Here is a 22,469-nt window from a genome sequence, read left to right as displayed (position 1 = left end):
ATCAAAGTTGGATCATTATCGTGCTAACGGACACGCACACAAATACCCATATATGAAATTGAACGGATAGTGTTTTTGGTCTCTGGGGACATAAATACCAAAAAGTAAATCGGTCCCAGGTCCAGGTCTTACTTTGAGACCTACGATAATAGCTTATTCCCTATATAGAAAATTCGCTAAAAAGATGTGTATCAATGCCTCATAGGAAACTCCCCCACATTATTCACATTGACCACGTAATCAAGAACGTGTCTCGACCATCTCGACAAACGGTCTTGTCTAACGGTGTCTTGACTGTAAGTACTTAATTGGCAATGTTAAATTTAGCTTTAAAGTGCTAATATCGCTTTAACAAGTATTATTCAATGTCATTGATAAGGTGACCAAGCTGTAACCTTAACTGGGTGAAGGTCATGCAGGTGTTTCACCTCTATGAAGGTCACAGATATTAAATATTTATTCTGCATCGGAGACGCGACATCCGTTATAACCTGCCATCGATTTATTATCAGTGGCAAAGATTATTTGCCAACTAATTTTAGCATTTTAGTTAAATAATGTATACACATTTTGAAGATGGTGGCCATGAAAATTTCCATTTTTGCTGAATCTCAACGTTGCATCTCAAACCGCTGAGGAGTTATGAATGTTTTTGTAAATAGCACATATAAACAGACAGACGTTGTACGAAACCAGAGTGTGGACGTGTGTATACAAACCTTTATGCTTATTTTGACCCAAGGAATCAAGAAAACAAGTCTATTGCAATGCATCATACTGCTTGTGTAGGTATTTAATATACATTAATGTTTTAAGCAAATAAGCTAACAGTTGGTTTTCAGCCCTAGGGATGTAAAAACCAACGTAAAAACCTGATCGGTCCCCGATTGACAATGGCAGCTGGCATTGACAGAAATACGTAGCTTTCGGCCTCCAATAAACGTTTGTAAAACGGCTTAGCGTTTGGACCACGGACTGAAAGGGTTTTGCAGCTCTCAATCGTTTTCCGTTCTTGACTTCGTCTCGAACTTAAAACAGCTGATTTTAGATTTCCTCACTCCTTTTCCCTTACTAGTCTACTTTTCCTCACTCCGGTTGACAACTGGGCAAAACAAAATATAGGCTATGATTATTTTGATTCAATATTAATCAACATGAAATGGGCTATAGGTAGATTAAAATAAATATTACAAGTACATTGTTATATAAATAAACACAAAAATCAATGTTTTGGTTGATAACCTAAGTAGTTGTTAATTTATGAGGAGTATGAACAGTGCCGGTTTGTAGATGATGGACAGTATTTTGGTTATTCTAACTTTTGAATTTGGCAATCACATTGTTTTCCTGTCGCCCCAACAATGTAGCTCAACCACAAAAACCATAACGTTTGTTTATCTAATAAAAGTCTTTTAGTTGTCACTTAATCAAAAACTGTAGACAAATATAATGTGCAATTCGCGTTCAAATAAGTGGCAAACTTGATCAAAGTAGCTCGATAAATCTTAGCTTATACAATAAGAAAGTGTTGTTTTTATCACGGCTAAATACAAAATTTATCCAGATATTTGTAAAGATCTGGTGCAATACCGAGTGTAAATTATTGGTTACGTTTTACGTCATGACTACTGCATTTTAATACTCTCTTTTTTAAATTTGTATTATTTATATCTGTCATGTGACTATCCTAACTGTTTATCACAGCGAGGTTTTGCCCATAAAAAGGTCAGCGACTTTGGAACTTTGAGTCGGATCACAGATAAATTAATTAAGGAAGTGTGGGAACGCCGTGAAAAATTGCATCAGTTTTTAAAAACTCCTCAAATTCCTTGATAATTTTAACATAGTAGATATAATTACCACGTAAAAAATAATTATTGTATTGTTCAAATTTAGGCGTCTCTCTACTGTCTTCCAACCATCCAAAAACCACTGTACCAAATTAACAACATATTTGGACAAAGGTAATATACAAATCGTTACAATGAACCCACACTGTGTACACACACTGTGTTTTTGTGTGTTTGTGTTACAGTGTGGTTACAATTACTGTAAGCATATATTGCAGTTTACTTTTTTAGTCTTAGGGCTTAGCCTTAAGCCCTCAAAAGTCCACAGTGATGGCGTGTGAGTTTGGAAATCAAGTATTTTTTTAAGTATTCAAAAGGAAAATTGGTATGTTTGAATATACTCGTATGAAACTAAAAGGTGCAATTGAGTTTTTATAATAAATGTGAAAGTGAGAAAATGGACAAGTGTAGCTATGTTTTATAGCAGCTTTGATGAGTCACGATCAAGTAAAAGCTTTGAGCTCTTTGGGTTTCTCGTCCGTTTCGCACTGGTATAGTAATCAATTTACTCAAAATAATGAATCTATATTTATATCTTTTCATCATGACTAACTGTAAAATTTGCTGAAATCTTGCACAACGGTATTATACGTATTGCCATTTCGTTTTATAACTAAAGCTTGAAATTTTGTACATAAAGATCACGAAAACTAGAAAAATAGTATTTTTCTAGTATTTGTGATAAAGATGTTACAGAAAAATTAAATATCGTACATTTTTAGGCTCTTCTTTAAAATATGTTCTTTCTTACCTAACTAAAATGTAGAAGTCATAGAAAAAAAATCTTATTGAAAACATTACATTTTCATCACCATATATGGGTTAAATTGAAAAGGATGTCCAGAAGGTTACATTTTTAGGTCTACTATTATTCTTGATTTATTTTGTTATTTTCCTGTGTTTTGTTTTAGAGAATGTCCCTAGGGAAGTAGCTATTACCGTAGGTGGCACGGTAAGCCTAGACCCGGGACCAATTTACTTTTTCATTTTGATGTCGTCAGAGGCCAAAAACACCATTCGTTCAAATTTATATATATATATATACGTCCGTGAACGCGATAACTTGAGTAATTTTTGTCCGATTTTGATGAAAATTGGTTTAAAGGTGTAAAGTTGGATAAACTTGAATGAGTTCACGAACCAGCATGATCGGACAATGGGAACGGGGCTTTACGGGGGGTTTTATGGGGTAAAAATTGGGTTTTCTCACTTTTGACCTTCAAAACACAAAATTTCACAATTTCTCTTTAGGCATTTTTAAAGAGCTAAAAAAAACAAATAATTTAGTATATAAAAGTATTTTTGTTCGTTTATTAGTAACGGAGAAAACGAAAAAAAATTGTTCATTTAAAATTTCCATTTTATTCAGATGGAGAATAAGTCAAATGTTGTAGTTTGCTTGTTTATGGATATAATTTGATCAAACTTGGCAAATTTATTTATTTTGTACTAAGCTATCAATATTTTACTAAAAACACACTTTATTAGTTGTTTCCTTGTAGCAGCAAACCTAGGTACTCGTTAAACCTAATGTTATTAAAATATATTTAATTGAAAATCAATTCAGACAAATGGAAATTCGCTTAGTCGGCAGGTTTGCTGCGGCGGGGGTATTATTATACATTTGTGAGATGTGGCGATACAGTTCTTGAATTTATTTGAAAATGAACCCATTCCTGAGTCGAAAAGTGTTTAAAGTCGAAAACATTTATATATCTTAAACATCGGTCCTAAACAAAACTTGTCCAGGGCAACATTTAGAATAGTTCAACAATGCGTGAAACCATTTGATTATCTGTAAACAATCGATTTCCTGCTCACGCACAAATCATACCAGATACAATCGGAATGAATTTCGATTCGATACATCGAAACTGGAAGAATCGACCTTTAACTTCTTATCTAAACTCTTTTCGGTTCCTTCTGATTATACGTTGGACCTTGTTCCTGTTTCTTCGCTTGAATAGATTTAATATGCAAAATCATTTATAAATTAGAGCGTTAAAACGAATGAGGGATAAAAATAGGACTTAAATTGTTTTTATTCAAGGCGAATCATACCTCACTAAAGAATAGGTCTACAAATTATAGGAAAACAGAATATTTATAACAATTTTACACGGATGGTACATAATTTTACGGTTAATATAAACACTTCACTAAAACAGCTACATACGCATTTTGTGTAGGTCTACGTACCATTTAACAATATTAGATGATTTTATGTTGAATATTTTGGCACCGTGTACCTATTATATGCTTAAACCCCACTCTTTCAACTCCAGAACTTTGTATTAGTATTCTAAATAGTTTTAAATTAAGTTTTCTATCTTACAACAACCTATACTCTATGATCGATGACAGTAAAAATATCAATTTTCCAATCCGAAGATTTAAAAATCAATGTTTCAAATAACCCATTTATGTCAGTATTTTTTACTAAATATACTTAAGGGAATAACAACTCTCTTTATTCAGAAATACATTAAAATGTTCGGCTTTTTATTGGCAGTTCGTAAAAAATATTTTGTTGTATGATCTTCCGTCGGTAACCAATAGCCATACAAGCTTCACGCCAATTTCATATTCCATTACAGCCCGAAGGTCAATCAATTTCACAGTTTTGATTTCACACTTTTTAATCAAAAGATGAATCAAACATGATTCACCTTCCTCATTCGTGACCCATTCTTGTAAAAGTCTAAAAAATAACAATAATTTGTAAATACCATACGTCTTTACAAACCGGAAGACTATAATGATTTGGTTGTTGAGAATCGGCGAAAACAATCATTTAGATACGGGTTTTATCAATGGAATACAACATGAATGGGTAACTTAATTTGCAAGGTTGACTGTTATCTTTTCATTATAAATCAGCCGGAATTTTGTAAAAAAGCTCAAAAAGTGATAATTCTTATGTAACACGAGTAGTTTTTTCGTAAAGATTGTTTTATCAAATCAGTACGGCTTTGGAAATGTTTGCAAAGAACTGTGTTTGCAGTTAATAAACTGTATGAGCAAAAAACGTAGGGTTACAGTGTTTAGTATTTAAGAACGATAAAACAGTTTTTTAAAACTAAAAAATAAATAACATCTAAATATTAAATGTTTGTGATTTTTATGTTGTATTTTATCTTACTAATATTATAAATGTGAAAGTTTGTGTGTTTGTTTATTTTTTTGTTTGTTTGTTTAAAGTTCAATCACGCATTAACGAATTGACGGAGTGGGCTGAAATTTGGCATGATGATAGCTCACATTCCCGTTTAACATATAGGCATATTCTTATCTCAAAAATCCTTTCGGGCTCCGCCCCAGTGGCTCTATAGTTCCCCATGTTAACCTTATAGGCTAGGCATATTAGGAATATAATTGGCAGTTAGCGGAAAGTTTAGGTACAGTCCTAATCATCACTTTTCTTTATGTTTTTGGGTCGCTGAACACGAATATGAGGTTTGCTGACAGATATTTTACCCGGAACATTGTTTATTTTGTGAAAAACCTTAAAATTTGGGCACTTTTCTTGGTTTTTCGGGCAAATCTCGGTAAGTACGGGTTTTTGAGAAAATCCTGCTTTGTAAAATTAAAGATGACAAAATGTACGACAAGTTTCCTATTTAATGTTTGTTTCTACGACGAACCGTTACGCCACTAGAGCACACTAAAAAAGGCCAGAAGTGCAAAAAATTAAAAACATTGCTAAATGCTGCCGTTTTACATTAGGTTTTCAAGGAAACAACCCATGTTACGATAATTTTTACTATTTTATTCATGATAACAAACTGAAACACACTTTAAAATACCCCCGCCGCAGCAAACCTGCAGACTAAGCAAATTTCCATTTCCCTGATTGGATTTACACTAAACTTTCTCCTTAAAAATACCACATGTATTCCCTATTTAAATAAAAGTTTAACGAGTACTTAGGTTTGCTGCAACAGGGAGGGTGGAAAGAAGTTTTTTTTTGTAAAATGTAATAGTACAGTATGAAATGAATGCATTTTCCAAATGTGATCAAAATATGTTCATAAACAAGCAAACTACAACAGTTTACTTATTCTCCATAAAAAATAACATGGGCATTTTAAATTTACAGATTTTTGGAATTTTCTCCGTAACCATTATGCGCATAACAACGCTTTAACATACTAAATTATTTGTCTTTTTAAGCTCTACAAAATGGTATGAAAAGAAATCGCAAAATTTTTTGTTTATTTATAGGGTCAAAAATAGGAAAACCCAATTTTTACCCCATAAAACCCCCATAAATCTCTGTTCCCATAGTCCGATCATGCTGGTACGCGAACTCGTTCAAGTAGACGTAGGTTTACACGTTTGTACAAAATTTCATCAAAATCGGATTATTTTTGCTCGAGTTCTCGCCCTAACGGACACATATATATATGAATTTGAACGGATGGTGTTTTTGGTCTCTAGGGGCCTCAAAACGAAAAAGTAAATCGATCCCGGGTCCAGGTCTTACCATGAGTACTACGGTAATAGCTTATTCCCTACATGGGAAATTCACTAATAAACAAACTAGTGTGTCCTCTGACCACAAAACTCCACCTGAAAGAAATACCCGTCTTTTAGGATTAAATTGTGGAAAATTGAGACAATCTTTCTTTTTATAATGTTAATAACCTCATGAATAGGTTGGTTGGTAGGATCATGTAATTCACTCTCTTCGGGTTGAAGGTTGGCATTCCATCCATTTTTTTATGGGCCCAAGAGGAGAGATAAAGCATCTTCTTCCACATCCTCATTTGCTTCTAAGGCTTCCTCAGGGGGTAAGAAACTGAGGACCAAGTTTATCTTTGAATATTCTCAGCTGCCTACAGTTTTCTTCTTTATAGCAAGGCAAGGAGTGGTGAGTATGTTGTCGATTAAGTTTTTCTTGGTTGATGCTTGGTTTTTGATGGTTGAAAGGTTGATGCTCTGGCCATAACTTTTGTGTAGTAGGAACCCACCATCAATAACATACTGCACTTGACCATGGAAGTGCTTGTTTTTAATGGGGACAGGGGCTTTAGGCCTTTAAAGATTTGATTTGGTTCTTTGTGCAGACCGTTATTATCAAACAACGAGAAAAAGTATGGACCCAGTTCGTAGGACAAGAAGTGTTTTAGTTCTTCATCAGAATTCTTAGCGATGCTGATACGTTGAAACAATGAGTTGGGGTTTACGGGTAAGAATTCTCTACTTTCATCGCGTTATTTACTACGGCAAGTGGCTGGACACGGTCTGCTCGTCTGAACTTGACGTTACCAAAGTTAAAGTTATCTACAACTCTTTTAATGTATTTCTTCCTTTTTTCTCAATCACTATAGCAGTCAACCCTGTGGCCAGCAATATCCCTGTGCTGAGAAAATAAATGGGGGTTTTGAGGGAACAGGAAATGTTCCAGCAGTCAGTCATACGTCTTGGTATAGATTTATCAAGTGTGTTTCAGTTCATTATCATGAATAAATAAATCAAATTATCGTAACATGGGTTGTTTCCATGGAAACCTAATGTAATACCTTTGTAAAACGGTTTTATTTTCATTGTTGGTACTTCTGGCCATTTTTAGTATGCTCTAGTGGCGTAACGGTTCGTCGTAGAAACAAACATTATATAGGAAACTTGTAGTAAATTTTGACATCTTTAATTTTACAAAGCAGGATTTTCTAAAAAAACCCATACTTACAGAGATTAGCTCGAAAAACCAAAAAAAGTGCCCAAATTTTAAGGTTTTTCACAAAATAAACAATGTTCCGGGCAAAATATCTGTCAGCAAACCTCATATTCGTGTTCAGGGACCCAAAAAACATAAAGAAAATTGATAATTAGGACTGTACCTAAACTTTCTGCTAACTTTCCTAATATGCCTAGACTATTATGAGTATTCATATTTATAAGGAACTAGCTGTACCCGCGGGCTTTGCCCCATTTAACTTCTTAATTTTCAAGATGAGCTCGTTCGCATGGCTTGATCACGTCCTGGTTGAAGTTCGTTCGCTACGCTCACTCACCTTTAGGTTGGAGCTCGTTCGCTGCGCTCACTTGCCTTCAGGTTAACTCGTTCGCTATGCTAACTCGCCTCCAGGTTGAAGTTCTTTCGCTACGCTCACTCACCTTTTGGTTGCAAATTAGCTGTGTCATAAATTTAAAAAAATAATAGTGCTGCACCCTGTTGGTAATCCTTGTAACTTTAATGCTATTGAACATCATAGAACAGAACCAACTTGTTTAATTGAAACAGCTGTTAAGATTCTTTAATTCCATTTAAATATGAGTACTCATAAGGTTAACATGAGAAAATCTAGAGCCACTGGGGCGGAGCCCGAAAGCTCGATCAGAATAAAAACTATTTAGTTTTCCTATTTAATGCCCAAAGAATCGGTGTACCGAATTTCAGCCTTCTAGGTAAATGGGAAGTGGGAGAATTAGTGATGAGTGAGTGAGTGAGTGAGTCAGTGAGGGCTTTGCCTTTTATATATATAGATTAAAGAATTTAGTCAGCTGTTTCAACTAAAAAGTTGGTTCTATGATATGCAAGAGGATTAAAAAGTTATAAGATTTGCCAACAGGGTGCAGCACTATTATTTTTGTTGCATTTATGATAACAGCTTGTTTGAACTATAAGCAGCAACAAAAAACTGTGATACCCAATGCGAACTGTCAAAGTAGGATTGTTTACAGTTATGTTTATGTTTTTAATTTCATGAATAATTTGTGATATTTAGCAAACTTTTAATAATTTGTTTTTCTCTATTGTTTAGGTGAAGTGGTAGAACATTATGGCTATGGTAGATGTGTAATACTATGGTATACCGTAAATTTAAAGAAGCAAATTGTATCTAACTGTGTCCTCCCCCATTGCAAATGCTCGAGTATAACTGCAATAAGGGTTTTATACTTATATGCCGACCCCGTACGAAGGACGAGTACTCTGCTAGTATATTATATTAAAAGGTTAATAATTACCTAACTTAGTTTTACACAGATAATTTATAACCATTCGTGACCACACTATTATTCTGTTACACATGCAACAACAATATTATAAGTATTTCGATTTAAAAAGTTGGAGGACGCTATACACACAAAATATTAGTTTAGAATGAAACTCAAATAGTACCAATTACTGTGGTATAATACTATAGGTCGGCCGCTTAGAAAACGACCTCCTCCAGCATTTGTTTAGCATTAGCGCGCAGGTCGTTTTCTAAGCGGCCGAACTATATATATATATATATTTCAACGCGTCATGTTATTTACAAAATAACCCTGTTGTTACTTGTTTTACCATGATTGGTGGCTCTTCGTTTTTACGAGACATCTTTCACTCAGACAAAAGGTGAAAGCATCTCCTAGAACCAATCAGTGTTTTAGGTTAATAGCAGCAACAATAACAATACGATAATTGCTACACAATACGATAATTTGTGCGGCCAGCGGTCAAGTTGGTACCACTGGGCGCTTCTCAGCTGTTCACTCAGTACCGCGTTTTCTTGGTGGCAGGCTGGCTCGTTATCATGGAACCTATCACCATCGCGATGACGGAAAGAAAATCAAATAATAACAAGCCGTGTGCGCGACTCAATGAAGTTGTGATAGAAAGGATACCTATCGATAGAAAAGGTAGAGATCATTCAATGTTTTAACTTTTAGAATGGGTAGATTTAATATTTGTTAGTAAATTAATTTAATTTTGTTACTGGAATTTGTTTTTACATACGTAAACGAAGTACGAAGTAAGATAAAACAGACTTTTCCATGGTATAATCATACTAATATTATTAATGTGAAAGTTTGTGTGTTTGTTTGAAGTTCAATCACGCATGAAATCCTGGTTGGATTGAGCTGAAATTTGGTATGATGATAGCTCCAACGATCACCTCAAAAATCTTTCGGGCTCTGCCCCAGTGGCTCTAGAGTTTCCTATGTTAACCTTATGAGCAATAAGGAATTAAGAATTAATTAATTAATTCTTAACTTTAATTATAACTTTAATTCCTTTAATTAATTAAAAGAACTTAATTTTATTTAACTTAAAAGTTAACTTAATTTTAACTTAACTTTTAATTAATTAAAAGAATTAAGAGAACTTCTACTTTTTTCTATTGTTTAGGTGCAGTGGTAGAACGTTATGGCTATGGAAGATGTGCTATACTAAAGCATACCGTAAATTAAAAGAACCAAACTTTCTTAAACAGTGTCCTCTTCCATTGCAAACGCAAAGCACGAGTATAACTACAATAGGTACGCATTTTATACTTACGCCAACCCGTGACCAACCCCGTACGAAGGACGGATACTCTGCTAGTCTTGTAATAAAACTAATAAACTTAATCAAATTCAGATCTTTTACACTGCGCCCACAATAACTTATGAGAAACTGTTAATATACTGTAAACAATTGTCAATCAAAACCAACGATACGACGTAATCCCGGCAATCTAAAATGCATATAACTACAAGTTCTTGGAATATGTATAAGGCAAAACTGTATGAAGAGGTAATCCAATTTATTAAAAAAAATTACGCCAGTGTTGAATTAGTTTTTTTTGTTTCTATAAAAAACGTGTTTCGTAAATTAAATAATACACTTCCTTGAAACGGTTTACGTTTAGTTTAGAGAAGGTAGAAATATTTTAACGTGTTGTACTTGTTATGTACTTGTTGGAATTTCCCATGCATGAAATAATTAAACTATTACCGTTCGTAGGTCTCATAGCGTCTCATAAATATTGAAGTAGGCTATTTATCACGTGTAACTTTAATTTTATAATTTTATACCCCTGTAATCCCTGAGGAAAACTGATGTCACAAACCAGGGGGTAAAATTCCGCCCGCGAACTTATGAGTTGCTCAACATCAGTTCAATAAATTAAAGGTGGAATTAAACGTATATTTTCACGGTTGTGAATTAAATCAGAACACACCAAATTATAAAACCTAGAGTGTACGGGCAGGAATTTACCCCCGGAATTTTACCCCTTGGCAATATATATGAATTAACCTTGTAAGAATAATTAATTTTCTTCGAAATAAATTGTTTTTGGCGATAGTTAAGTAATTAGTAAATCGTTTAAGAATCGTCCACCCAATTGTCATTAAAATGGTCTACTCAGTTTGTTTACATACATATGTATTAACTAACAGTTGGCCCCAAAAGTCCAATCCCAAAACTATCCAACATCAAAATTAAACAGCGAAACCTGTTGCCTTACAGTTGAGATTACAAATAAATTGAGATAGTTGCCTAAACGGTAGTTATATGGACAGGGGGTAAAATTCCGGGTTTATAGCTCATCTAATTCATCGTGCTCTGTCTATTTTCAGTAGACTTCCAAATCCGCGGGGTTGAAATTCCGCCCGTGAACAAACTTTAGAGTGCTATAGTTACTACGTCAATAGTGACGTCAGCTTTGTCCAGAGGGTAACATTCCAGGGAGATAAAATTCCGGCGACCCACTTGCAGCTCATATATTTATAGTAAAGATTGCGTTCAATATGAGAATAAATAAATAAATAGCTAGACCTAGACCCCGGACCGATTTACTATTTCGTTTTGAAGTCCCTAGAGGCTGTGCCTCGAAAATAAAATGTCGTCAAGGCAAATGGAGGATAAGCAAGTAATTCTGGCTATGTTGAAACGAATGATCTTTAAGCTCTGTACTAAACACCCGCGCATTATATGTATTGTGCAATTTATAATGTATAATTACATACGTTGTAAATATACGTAGTGTCATAAAATGTTATAAAACCAGACTTTACCACTGATTAAACAACAGGCCTGTAAATGTTACCAGTCGCGCGTGGATCATTTAGTTTTGACCCGCGGCATTTTCCGATTGATTACAAATGTTTATTTTTCCAAACCAGCGTTGTTTACAATCTTTCTTTCCGATGAATTGTTTTTGCTCATCGAATAATAGCCACGAAGATATGCGATTCTTGTTTTAGAGTCCATATTTATAACGACACAAGTATACTGTATATTTATATCACAAATGAACCTGATTGCTGCAATTGTACTTTCTGTGACCATTGTAAGATTATGTAAAGATGTGTACAGTACAGTATTTCATACAGTACGGTACGAGTATACCGTAATAAATTTCATTCGAGCCATTTTTGTAAAAAAAAACTATGTTCCGTCATTTTATACGTTTTATGGAAAATCCACCATTAAAATCAAAATTCGCAAAAATGAAAACAAAATTACCTGGATATACCATGGATTCCACATAGGCTAAAAAATTTCCTCAAAATCCACAGGGCTGATCCGTAGGTTCGTACCCACAGACTCTCATAGACATCGATTTTTAAAAACCACTCTGATTTGGTTTTGATCCATAAAAAGTAAAGACTTTTCTCACGAAGTAAATGTTGGCCACGTTTGAGCGTGATTTTGAGTAATATCTACTCTTCGTATTGTATAAACGTATTGATTTTTGGATACTGAATTCAGTCTGAATCTACGTTCCCTACCTTTTTTTTGTTTAATCAAATAATCAATCAATTAACTATCAATCAATTCATTGAGATGGGGACCGGGACGTCATAGTTGCTTATTTTAGCCCAACTATGAGTGTAGAATCGTGTGAGATGATCTGTGTAGCTTTGTTACTTACTAGGACCAGCTATTTAATCTTAAGGCTCTGTTTAATTTTAAGGCCGTTAAGGCTCTTAGTCAGGATATTTATTAAAAGCAAAATGGTCAGGAACAGCTGGGTTCAGTTAGCTTCTGTGGCAGTTGACTTTTCAGTTTGTGTATCATTGACAACAGCACAACCAACGTTAGTTTTATTTCAAAATAGTCAACAAATGAGAATGGAACGTTTTGTTTAACTCATGTTGATGGGACGACGGTCTTCGCGAAGGATTCGCGAGTGGTTATGCAAGCCACGACCACTGCTGATGCTTCCGAGAGATTCTGCGGGTAAAAGTGTGACTCCTTGGAAGGAAAGTGACCGCAGCGTCAAGTGATGTCCGGGAATGATTGACAACCCAGGACACGTCATGGAATCCCACAACATGCAACACGTGAATCTGTGATATTGTTTCACCAATGTTGCCAGTTCGATCCAGAGGATTATTCTTGTACCGGTTTCCCTCTATTCTGAGCTCAGTTGCAAAATTGTTGTTGTGATATCCCCCCTCCCCCCCACACCTAAGACCAGAGATAGTTTTAAGCATTACTTTAGGCTAGCCCCAGGGGTTGCGGCATTCACTTTGATAACATGCATTGGTGAAAATCTCACCCTCCCTTATATCCCATTTGAAAATGTTCTTATAAGACTTTCTAAATGTTTTACCATTTTAAAGTACTTATTTTGAAAAAAAAGCTTAAAGTGAGGAATGTAACGATTAATAGAATTTTCTTCAAAATAACAAAAAAACTATTAATGATACGCACAATTGTAATTATTCATATAGACTAACATTTTGAAAGTTTTTGTTTTATGAAAATTTGTTTGTTGTTTTTTTTTAGTTAAAACAGTAAACAGGGTTTTCACTCGTTTCAAAAACTAACTCATATACAAAACACAAAGCTAAAAGTAGTTAAAACTAATTTTGTTACAATACTTTATAAGCTCTTAAAATCATCCGTGGTATAACACACGCTATCAATATTTCCGTGTAGGTCATTGGTCATTAGACTATATAAATCACACGTTACATGGTTAGACTACAAAATACATGTCAAACAGCTGATAATTGTTTCAAAAGCGTATTTCCTTTCCGGAAGTCTTGCTAGTTCCTTGAACGCCCGTTGTTCGCTTCCGGCGCTACTGTCGTCGCACGTAGTCCCAATACCAACGCAGCTTCTGGGTAATCTTCAGAAAATTGATCCATTATCGTCTAAACGTAGACGGGAGACGGAAGGGTGATGTTTCTACTTTCCCTGAAACATGAATTCCTTGACTTTATGTTTTTCAAGAGCTTTTGCACTGATTAAGAAATTATTATAATTATAACTTTATTCTAACCCCACGTCAAACCATTTAGGACATAATGACGTAATTCAAGCTAAACAGCAGCGGGCTTGGTTAAATTGCATGTATATTTTCTTAAATCTGATACAGGACATTTTCATTGCTACCATTTACATTTTTAAAAACTATCATACAAATCAAACCTGCCTACCAGCCTACATAGTTTCTGAGGCACATGATCAAAGGCTCTGATAATTGTGCACGTTGAAATTTATTTCTGGTAAATGTTAAGTAGCATTTGGGTCTTAGTATACCATGTAGATTTGTCATCATTACGGATCAACTGACAACAATTTTAATACGTTTCGTCCGATTCATATTTATAGAGGTGGGGTGTGTTTTAGTTTACAGTTTGGTTATTTCAGTAATTTAAAACCAGTTTAACCAAATAACACGATTTAATTGTAAACAATAGATTGTCTACTGGTTTTATAACCAAACAGCACAGCGAAATCATAAACCCTAAACTGAGAGGTGAGCACTTTTTCACCTCAAATTAGTTGACGAATATCGAAACTGGAAAATCGATACTTTTACCGCTCGATTGTTTTAGAGTAATCGAATCAGAATCGGAGTAAATTTTATTGGTTTGACTGAGACTGACTTAAAGCACGATTACTAGAAAAATACCAGTATGGATCATAAACATTAAAAAATGACGTTTTGGCCCGAAAATAAACATGATTTATCATTGCTTGAATGGAACTAAAAGAGACCCCTTGAGCTGAATAAATTGATACTAAATAAGTTTACTGTTACATTCAATTCAATACTCTCTTGAGTACTATATCATATCGACCTCCAGACAAAAAATAAAATAAGATTAATGAAGGAATCAGGAAAAAAAATTCTAAGAACTTTGATCAAGGTAATAATTTTGTAATTTTTAATTCATCATTAAGCTTTAAAATTATTAGTCTTAAGCAAGGGAAATAGTAAATTACACTCCCTCTCAGGAAGGAGGCATTTTTTACAAGAGCTGGGTTGATACTAACAATAATATAATAATACAAATTAGGTAATAGAAATGGCCTCCATCTGATGATATTCAGTTTTGATTAAACAAATTCTGGTCCCGTGATGAACATAACCTTAGCAATAATCTTTTCAACTGTTGACATTGAATTTTATTCCCATTACTATCTACAGTACTGATAAATAGAAACAGAAGAAGAATTTGTTCGTAAGGTATTACCAAATTTATGTATTCTCTTAAAAAATTGACATTACGTCCCTAGGCGCTACATATATGTTCTCTCCTTTAATGATCTACCATTATTAAATTCAAACAGTCAGTGTCAAGTCACAAGTCAAAGGAGAACGGGAATGGATGGAGTGGGAGTGGACTATCGATATCGCGATGTACTAAATTCTAAAAACAATCGAGCTGTAAAAGTATCGATTTTCCAGTTTCGATATTCGTCAACTAATTTGAGGTGAAAAAGTGCTCACCAAAATGAGAGCTATCAAGCTATCATTGTTACCAACATGAACCACACAATCTTCAGTTTTACAATAGTCAGATGTTATAGAATTACTGTCTGAGTAAATTTATACAAAAATGTCATCACCTTGATTTTCTAATTTGACTGATTAAAGTTAATTGGGGTTTGATTGAAAGGTCAGCGTGTAAAGATAAGAACATGGTCAGTGATATGAAAATGGCACATTGTGTGTTTATCTTTAGCAAAAATTATTGTAGTTCGATCGTCACACTGTAAAATGCATTTAATTTTAGAATCTTAAAGTTTATGGAAACAATTTTCTGGTGACGATTTTAAAATAATAAAATATATATTCCAAACTAGGTATTAATTGCGGTATAAATCACATTTAAAAATAAATGCAATAAAGCAGCCCCTCTGTAGGCATCCAGTAGCTCTCTTCTATTTAAGAATAAACTGGTGGCCCCCAAATGCCTATAGTATAGGCCTAATTAACTGTTTGTAATATTAGGCCTACTAATGTGATAATTTGTAGGACAATGCTGTGTTGAAAGTATATAGGGATACAATTAATTATTTAATAATAGCATTGCAAAGAAAATTTGCGACTTTTGTAGACAAATATAGGTACTGTTTAGTAGAGTAAAATCTTATCTATTAGTAAAAATATTATGTTTAGCATTATGTGATTGTTATTAAATCAAATAACGATAGGTCTAATGATATTGTAGAGGTCATGGACAGTTTTGCTGTTAGCTTGCCTTGCGCCGTTTCAGATAAGTTATCAAAATTACTGTCTGTAATATTTATATTTCCGGGAAAAATCAATGGAAAACTCATAGAACAAAAGATATTCTAACAAAAATAAAACACTGCAATAAATACACCACTATTATTACGGGTACCATACAAATTATTGTAAAATAGTATAAGAACATAAGCGTCATTTTATTCGTCTCTAAAAAACTGAAACATTGTAGAGGCAAGAAAACAATATAAGATGCTTGATTAATGATAGCACACAATTATTTCGAAACTGATATTTAGGACAGCATATTTTTACGATAGTTCTTCACTGCAATTTTCCCCGAAAAATGACATTACAGTTGAAAATGTATTCCATAATGGTGTTCGAATAATATATTGCTTTTAGACTTTAAATTAATGGAAGTATGTATGTTGTTTAAAAATTAATATACGATTGTCTCCTTTATACAGTTTTTGAACAAATTAAACCACCCACTATTCTACTACTAGATTTAATTTAAAATTTAATTAACAAAACTATTAACGATTTGATTTGGTAAATGAGAGAAACGACCGTTGGTTTTAGAAATTCATCGACGAAAATGTTTCCTGCGTTGGCAGCATTGATTAAATATGGGCTTGGGCTAACAGCTGATCTAGTTACTTGTTGCTGCCGTTGCTGTGCTAACCTAATCAACAAAATCATCCACAACCACAACAAAGAGAATGCAGCCGATACAGAAATTTGTAAACAAACTATGTGTGTTGTGTCTTTGAATAAGGAGAACGTAACTTATTTGTCAAAATAGTATGTTTTAAGGTTTTAATTTGCTTAAAATGACAGTAGATGAGGTAAGAAGGAACTATTCAAGTGTTTCAACTGATAGTGTTGGACATAGTAGTTATATTGTAGAGACTAGTGATACAACTAGACTGATAGGATTATCTAGGGAATTCGAAGGATGTGGTAAGTTTATTTTTGTGTTTAATTTTTACTATTTTATTTTTAATATGAGTAATTTTTGGATCATTTTCATTTGTAACGTGAGTTGGGTAGTTTCCTCTTGGTTAACATGATATAGGTACAGTATTTCGTTCACGATAAATTTTGGCTACTTAACTTATGTGTTATGTTAGGTATCGTAATGTATGCTTACCCCTAATATCCATGTCATGGATATCCTACATAATGTGTTGTTTTATGTGTGTATTTTTGTTTCTTTGTGCCAAATCCAAGTTGATTTATACCACCATTTTTACAGATATTAGAGTTTCCAATGTAGACTCCAGCTCAAGTTTTCCATGCCAGCCACACTGTGATAAACATACACTTAGGCGCTTCTTCCCCATATTGCAATGGCTGCCGCAGTATACCATAACTTGGTTGATACGCGACTTCATCGCTGGAATGACAGTAGGTCTCACTGCAATACCACAGGGCATTGCATACGCTGTCGTGGCAGGACTGCCGCCAAAGGTAAGTTAATTACCTTTGGTATGTTATTGGAAACTAAATTGATGGCAATTGCTTTGTTGTGGCTCTGTGCAAATATTATACTTTTAATCTTTTGCCCTTCTGTGTTACTATGCAGAGTAGCCCCTTTCTAAAATATTTCAGTAAAGTTTGTTCTTTTAGTATTACGGTACTTACCAACTTGCCCCTTACTTATAGCTTGATGTTCCATTCAAACTGGTTCGAAACATATGGGGGCGGATAAAAGCAAGGTTTAAAGAGGCCGCCAACCTCTTAAAATAAAATAAAATAAGCTTACTAAGTTAAAATAGGCCTAATTTGAAAAAAATGATTAAAAAACTCAAAATAATTTTGCAAGACAACCTTCTCCAATTACCTAGGGTTAATCGTTCATTGTGAGATTTAAAGAAAGGGCTTCTAAGTAAGGCTAATATATTATTTTTTTGGATGTACAAAGAAAATCCTTAACAGCTTGAAGGAGTTTCTTGAATTGATTTAAGTTAAATATAAAGTTTAAAGCCAGGTTAAAAAGCTGAATTTCTCTTAGGGAGTTTTAAGGCCTATAGACATCCCAGAAACAAAAGAGCCCTGGGCCATTTCAAGCCGCGCAGGTTTGAAGGGTACGCCACACCCACCAGCGTGAACCACGTGATCTTTTTGTTTCTGCACAGGTTGTTTTGTTCTTGGGATGTCTATAACGTTTTCTGTAGTTGTAGCCTAAACATTGACTAGAAATGTTCTAAAAATCATTTGTTAACTATCTCTTGGAATATATGGTACCTATTTTTGTTTATTTAGGTTATAACCGACAAAATTATAGTAATCACATTATTAATATTAAATTATGCTGATTAGTAAATAAACAGGATTGACCAGAACAGGCAGTTACGTCTTTAGTAACCTAGGTCTGAACTCAAACTGTCGTCCGTTCCGGTGTCCATTGTGGGGCTAGCTGCTTATTGTACACAGGGCAAAGTCCGTCTATTGTCTGTCCTTATACTAATACCGGTAAATTAAGTTCTTCTACTTTTCTACACAAACATTTTCCAGTATGGCCTCTACTCGGGGTTCGTGGGATGTTTTGTCTACGCCATCCTTGGGTCCACCAAAGATATCACCATCGGTCCCACAGCCATCATGGCGTTGCTATCTCATGAATACGTAGCCAACGCAGGGCCGGAGTATGCGATACTGTTGTGCTTCACCACTGGATGCATCATATTGTTGTTCGGTTTCCTTAGGCTAGGTGAGTAAATTTGAGTTCAAAAACCAAACTAGAAAATAAAATTGTAACCTAAACATGTTGTGGTGCTCACTGCTCAATCGCCTCCTAAGCAATTGTTCAAGGTTACAAATAACACCAGTTGACTTAAAGACACCAATGAGCCTCAAACCTTGTATTAAATGTTCCTGCTTCCATCCTAGGCTAATCAAGGCAACCAACTAGGCCTACTTAAGTAGTCGTGCCATGCCAACCCAGCTTGACTAAAATGATAGATTGTTTAAATTAAATTGGCAAGCGAGATGCGTTTGCGAGAATCCTTCCCTGGCACCATCGCTTTGTTATTTTGTCAAAAGCCAGATTCCATAACACAAACTATGAACATGATTCTTAGCCAGAACCATTTATTAAAATCCCAATGATCAAGGACAGCTGGGTCCAGTTTCAAACCATTAAAACGGTGCTAACCATTCTCCAGGATCGAACCGAAGACTTTTTGATTACTTGGTGAGCACTATAACCACTTAATTGTCTACCCAGCTATAATGCCACATGTAGGTCAAAATAATCCAATTGGATTATAGGTACCGGTATTAGAAAAATAAATTATTCTAGAACTTGAAGTAATGATTTTATCATAGCCTATTAAAACTGGGCATAATAGTTCTTAAAACTGGGCAAATCAACCAATAAAAATAATAATTTCAGGGTTCTTGGTGGAGTTTATCTCAATGCCTGTGACCTGTGGATTCACGTCGGCTGCCGCAGTAACGATTTTGGTTTCCCAACTGAAAAACCTCTTTGGGCTCAAAGGACACCCCGACGGATTTGTCGAGTGCATCAGTCATTTTGTCACAAACATTCAGAACTTGAGGGTTGGAGACTCTGTCTTGGGATTGGTTACGATTGTTACACTAATTGCCATTAAGGTACGGAAAAAATTTACTGCCATTACAAGTCGTGTTAATCTTCAGATAATTAATCTTTTAAAACCCAAGGCAAAAATCTTAACCTTACACATTAAAAATTAAGACACATTGGTTGTGTTTACATTCTTATTATACCTGTGTTGAAAATCAGACCTAAAAGTATATAAACTTAGCTGGTAATAAAATTTTAAAGTTATTTGTACCTACGGAGATTCCTAACATGTACATGTGCACTAGAACATTAGGGGCAATGGACCACCAAAAGCCAGGAAAGCATGGGGTTATATTTTGTATAAACTTTACATTGATAATTCTACATTCTTCTAAAAGTGGGGGAGCGACTGTCTCCCATGTCCCCTCTAATTGCTGCCCCTGCTCTAGAGGATGTACATAAGAAATCCACAACAGACTAGTATCCTAAATTTAATATTTTTGAAAGTCTTTGTTTGTATACTGTATATCATGTATTATTTTGTTTCAGTGTTTCAAAGAAAGAACGGCTAGGTTTGATTGGCCAGCTGCTTTGAAAAGGTCGATTTGGCTTCTCAACGTGGGACGGAATGCAGTTGTTGTGATTACCGGTTCGCTTCTCGCGTTCATCTTTTATCAGAACAGCTTCTACCCCTTTCAGCTCACTGGTTAGTAGAAAAATAAAACCATGTAGGGGTTGTTTTAGTGAAATATCAGGATTATTAAATAGCATTATTTAAAATCAAACTACAGTTGTAGTCTGTAGCTCTGTACATATCCACACAGACTGACAAACACACATACACACACAGACATCTCTTCAAAAACCACTGTTTGGGTTCAGATGGACCCAAAGATACAAGATACAAGATTCTTTGTTTGGAGCAATTACAGTTATAGACCACATCAGATGGTTCAGTTTGGCTACATGAAATATTGCATACAGTAACAGGTACATAGTGAATAGACATTTTTGGTTGAATAGATTTGAGTACAGTAGATCCTCTATAATCCGGCACTGCGCCACTCCGGCACTCCAGTAATCCGGCGTCTTTTGACAGGTGAGGTTTTTTGTGATCACGGCAAAATTCTGATTATCTCCCGCGCCTGTAGAGACATCATCATTTATTCCCCCATGCGGTCACGGAAATGACGTCGCCGTCTTGCGCGATCATCATCATTGTCCGACTCCCGCGGTCACGGAAACGTCATTGTTGACATGCCCAACTGACACAAAATCATTAACATCTCCCGCAGTCGAGTAGACATCATCATCAACTCCTGCAGTCAACAAAACGTCATCGTCATCATGCCCGATCACGGAAAAATCATTAACATCTCCCGCAGTCGTGTAGATATTATCATTGTCTCCTGTGGTCATGTAAACCTCAACGGCGTCTTTCGCAATTGCGGCAAAATTCTGCTTATCTCCTGCAGCCTTGTAGACATCATTATTGACTCCCGCGGTCACAGATTGTCATCGTCGTCTTGCGCGATCGCGGCAAATTCATGATCATCTCTCGTACCTTATCATGATGGACATTATCATTATCTTTTGCAATGGCGGCAAAATTCTGTTCATCTCCGGCAGCCGTGTAGACACAATCTTCGCAGACTTTATTTGTGCATTTTAAGAGTTGTTATTGATAACTTTCCAGTAATTCGGCATTTTCACTAATCCGGCAGTATCATGGTCCTATATCTGCCGGATTACTGAGAGTCTACTTTAGAAACATTTAAGCTGCAAATACTATACACAAAGGAATAAAACATAAAGATTACTAGACAAACACAAATATAATAAACATTTGAAAAACTATAGCCTACAGTGTTTAACAGAAAACAGATTTTAGTTTGTATGAAGGTACCTCAAAAAATTCTTCTAGGATTTTATAAAATGGCCTAGATACTAAAAACCTGTAAAGAGTGCTTTTATATCTCTCGGATATATCCACTTAAAACTCAAACTCAAAATTTTTGACAAAAACAATACTTTCTCCATATTCTATTTATAGTGGGAGAAAGTAATATTTATACAATTTGAGGGCTTTTAAATGTAGACTGAACAAAAACTATGCATAGTTCCTCCCCATAACAGCAACCTAAATAATTCATAAATTCATTAAACTTAATGCAACTAACAACTAATCAATGCTTAAATTATTTGTAATGGATGTAATTTTTAATGTTTTTTTCCCATTTGTAGAAATTTATGTTTTGAATTTGAAAAAAAAAACTTGATAAAACAATCCAACACACACGAATTATACTAAATTGTATGATGTTTATGAAACAATAAAATATTCTAATAACAAAAATATACAGGTAAACTGATGCTGGCTCCACTCTTGCTAAAGCAGTACAATTTGCCACAGATAATTTGACTAGCAGCTAAGGATCAGTGGTCAATGATAAATGTTACATCATGAAATGTCAAGCTATGGTTCAATACATTGATAAGGTTGATAGACAAATAAACAATGTTTCGCTACTATTTTTACAAACAAAGATAAATGGAATCTAGTGAATTCTGGAACAGTTGATAGCTGTCATTTAATTAAAACTGGTATTGCAGTCAAATTGACCAAACAATATTTTACAATTTTTACTTTCTCCCCCATACATTCTGTTACCTACAGGAAAAAAAATTTAAGTTTGATTTTTGGTGGATTTATCCGTTTTGGGATTGGGTTTCCAAAGTGATGATGTGTGTGTGTGTGTGTGTGTGTGTGTGTGTGTGTGTGTGTGTGTGTGTCTGTATACAGAGAGAAACAAGCTACACCTGTCCCCCAGTTTTGCTAAACATTTTGATATGTGGGTACTAATTTCGGTATTT

General features: G+C 34.7%; 1 protein-coding gene across 3 annotated transcripts in view; it reads left to right on the top strand.

Annotated features, from left to right (window-relative positions):
- The window catches only part of LOC129001474 (sodium-independent sulfate anion transporter-like), a 39,500-nt gene that overhangs the window by 7,392 nt on the left and 9,639 nt on the right, over positions 1 to 22,469 (top strand). For 2 of the 3 annotated variants that reach the window (XM_054428772.1, XM_054428773.1), the window contains exons 2-5: positions 17,301 to 17,515; positions 18,563 to 18,758; positions 19,443 to 19,663; positions 20,145 to 20,301. In XM_054428772.1, coding sequence (XP_054284747.1) covers positions 17,301 to 17,515; positions 18,563 to 18,758; positions 19,443 to 19,663; positions 20,145 to 20,301 — 789 coding nt within the window. Of the gene's footprint in view, positions 1 to 9,349; positions 9,480 to 17,300; positions 17,516 to 18,562; positions 18,759 to 19,442; positions 19,664 to 20,144; positions 20,302 to 22,469 lie in introns of those variants that run through there. The other variant, XM_054428771.1, reaches the window with a different exon arrangement.

Source organism: Macrosteles quadrilineatus, unplaced genomic scaffold (assembly GCF_028750875.1).
Source record: "Macrosteles quadrilineatus isolate MER2022 unplaced genomic scaffold, UCM_ALF_1.0 Scaffold_8__2_contigs__length_117827958, whole genome shotgun sequence".
NCBI lineage: Eukaryota > Metazoa > Arthropoda > Insecta > Hemiptera > Cicadellidae > Macrosteles > Macrosteles quadrilineatus.
This window is presented reverse-complemented; position numbering and strand designations above follow the sequence as displayed.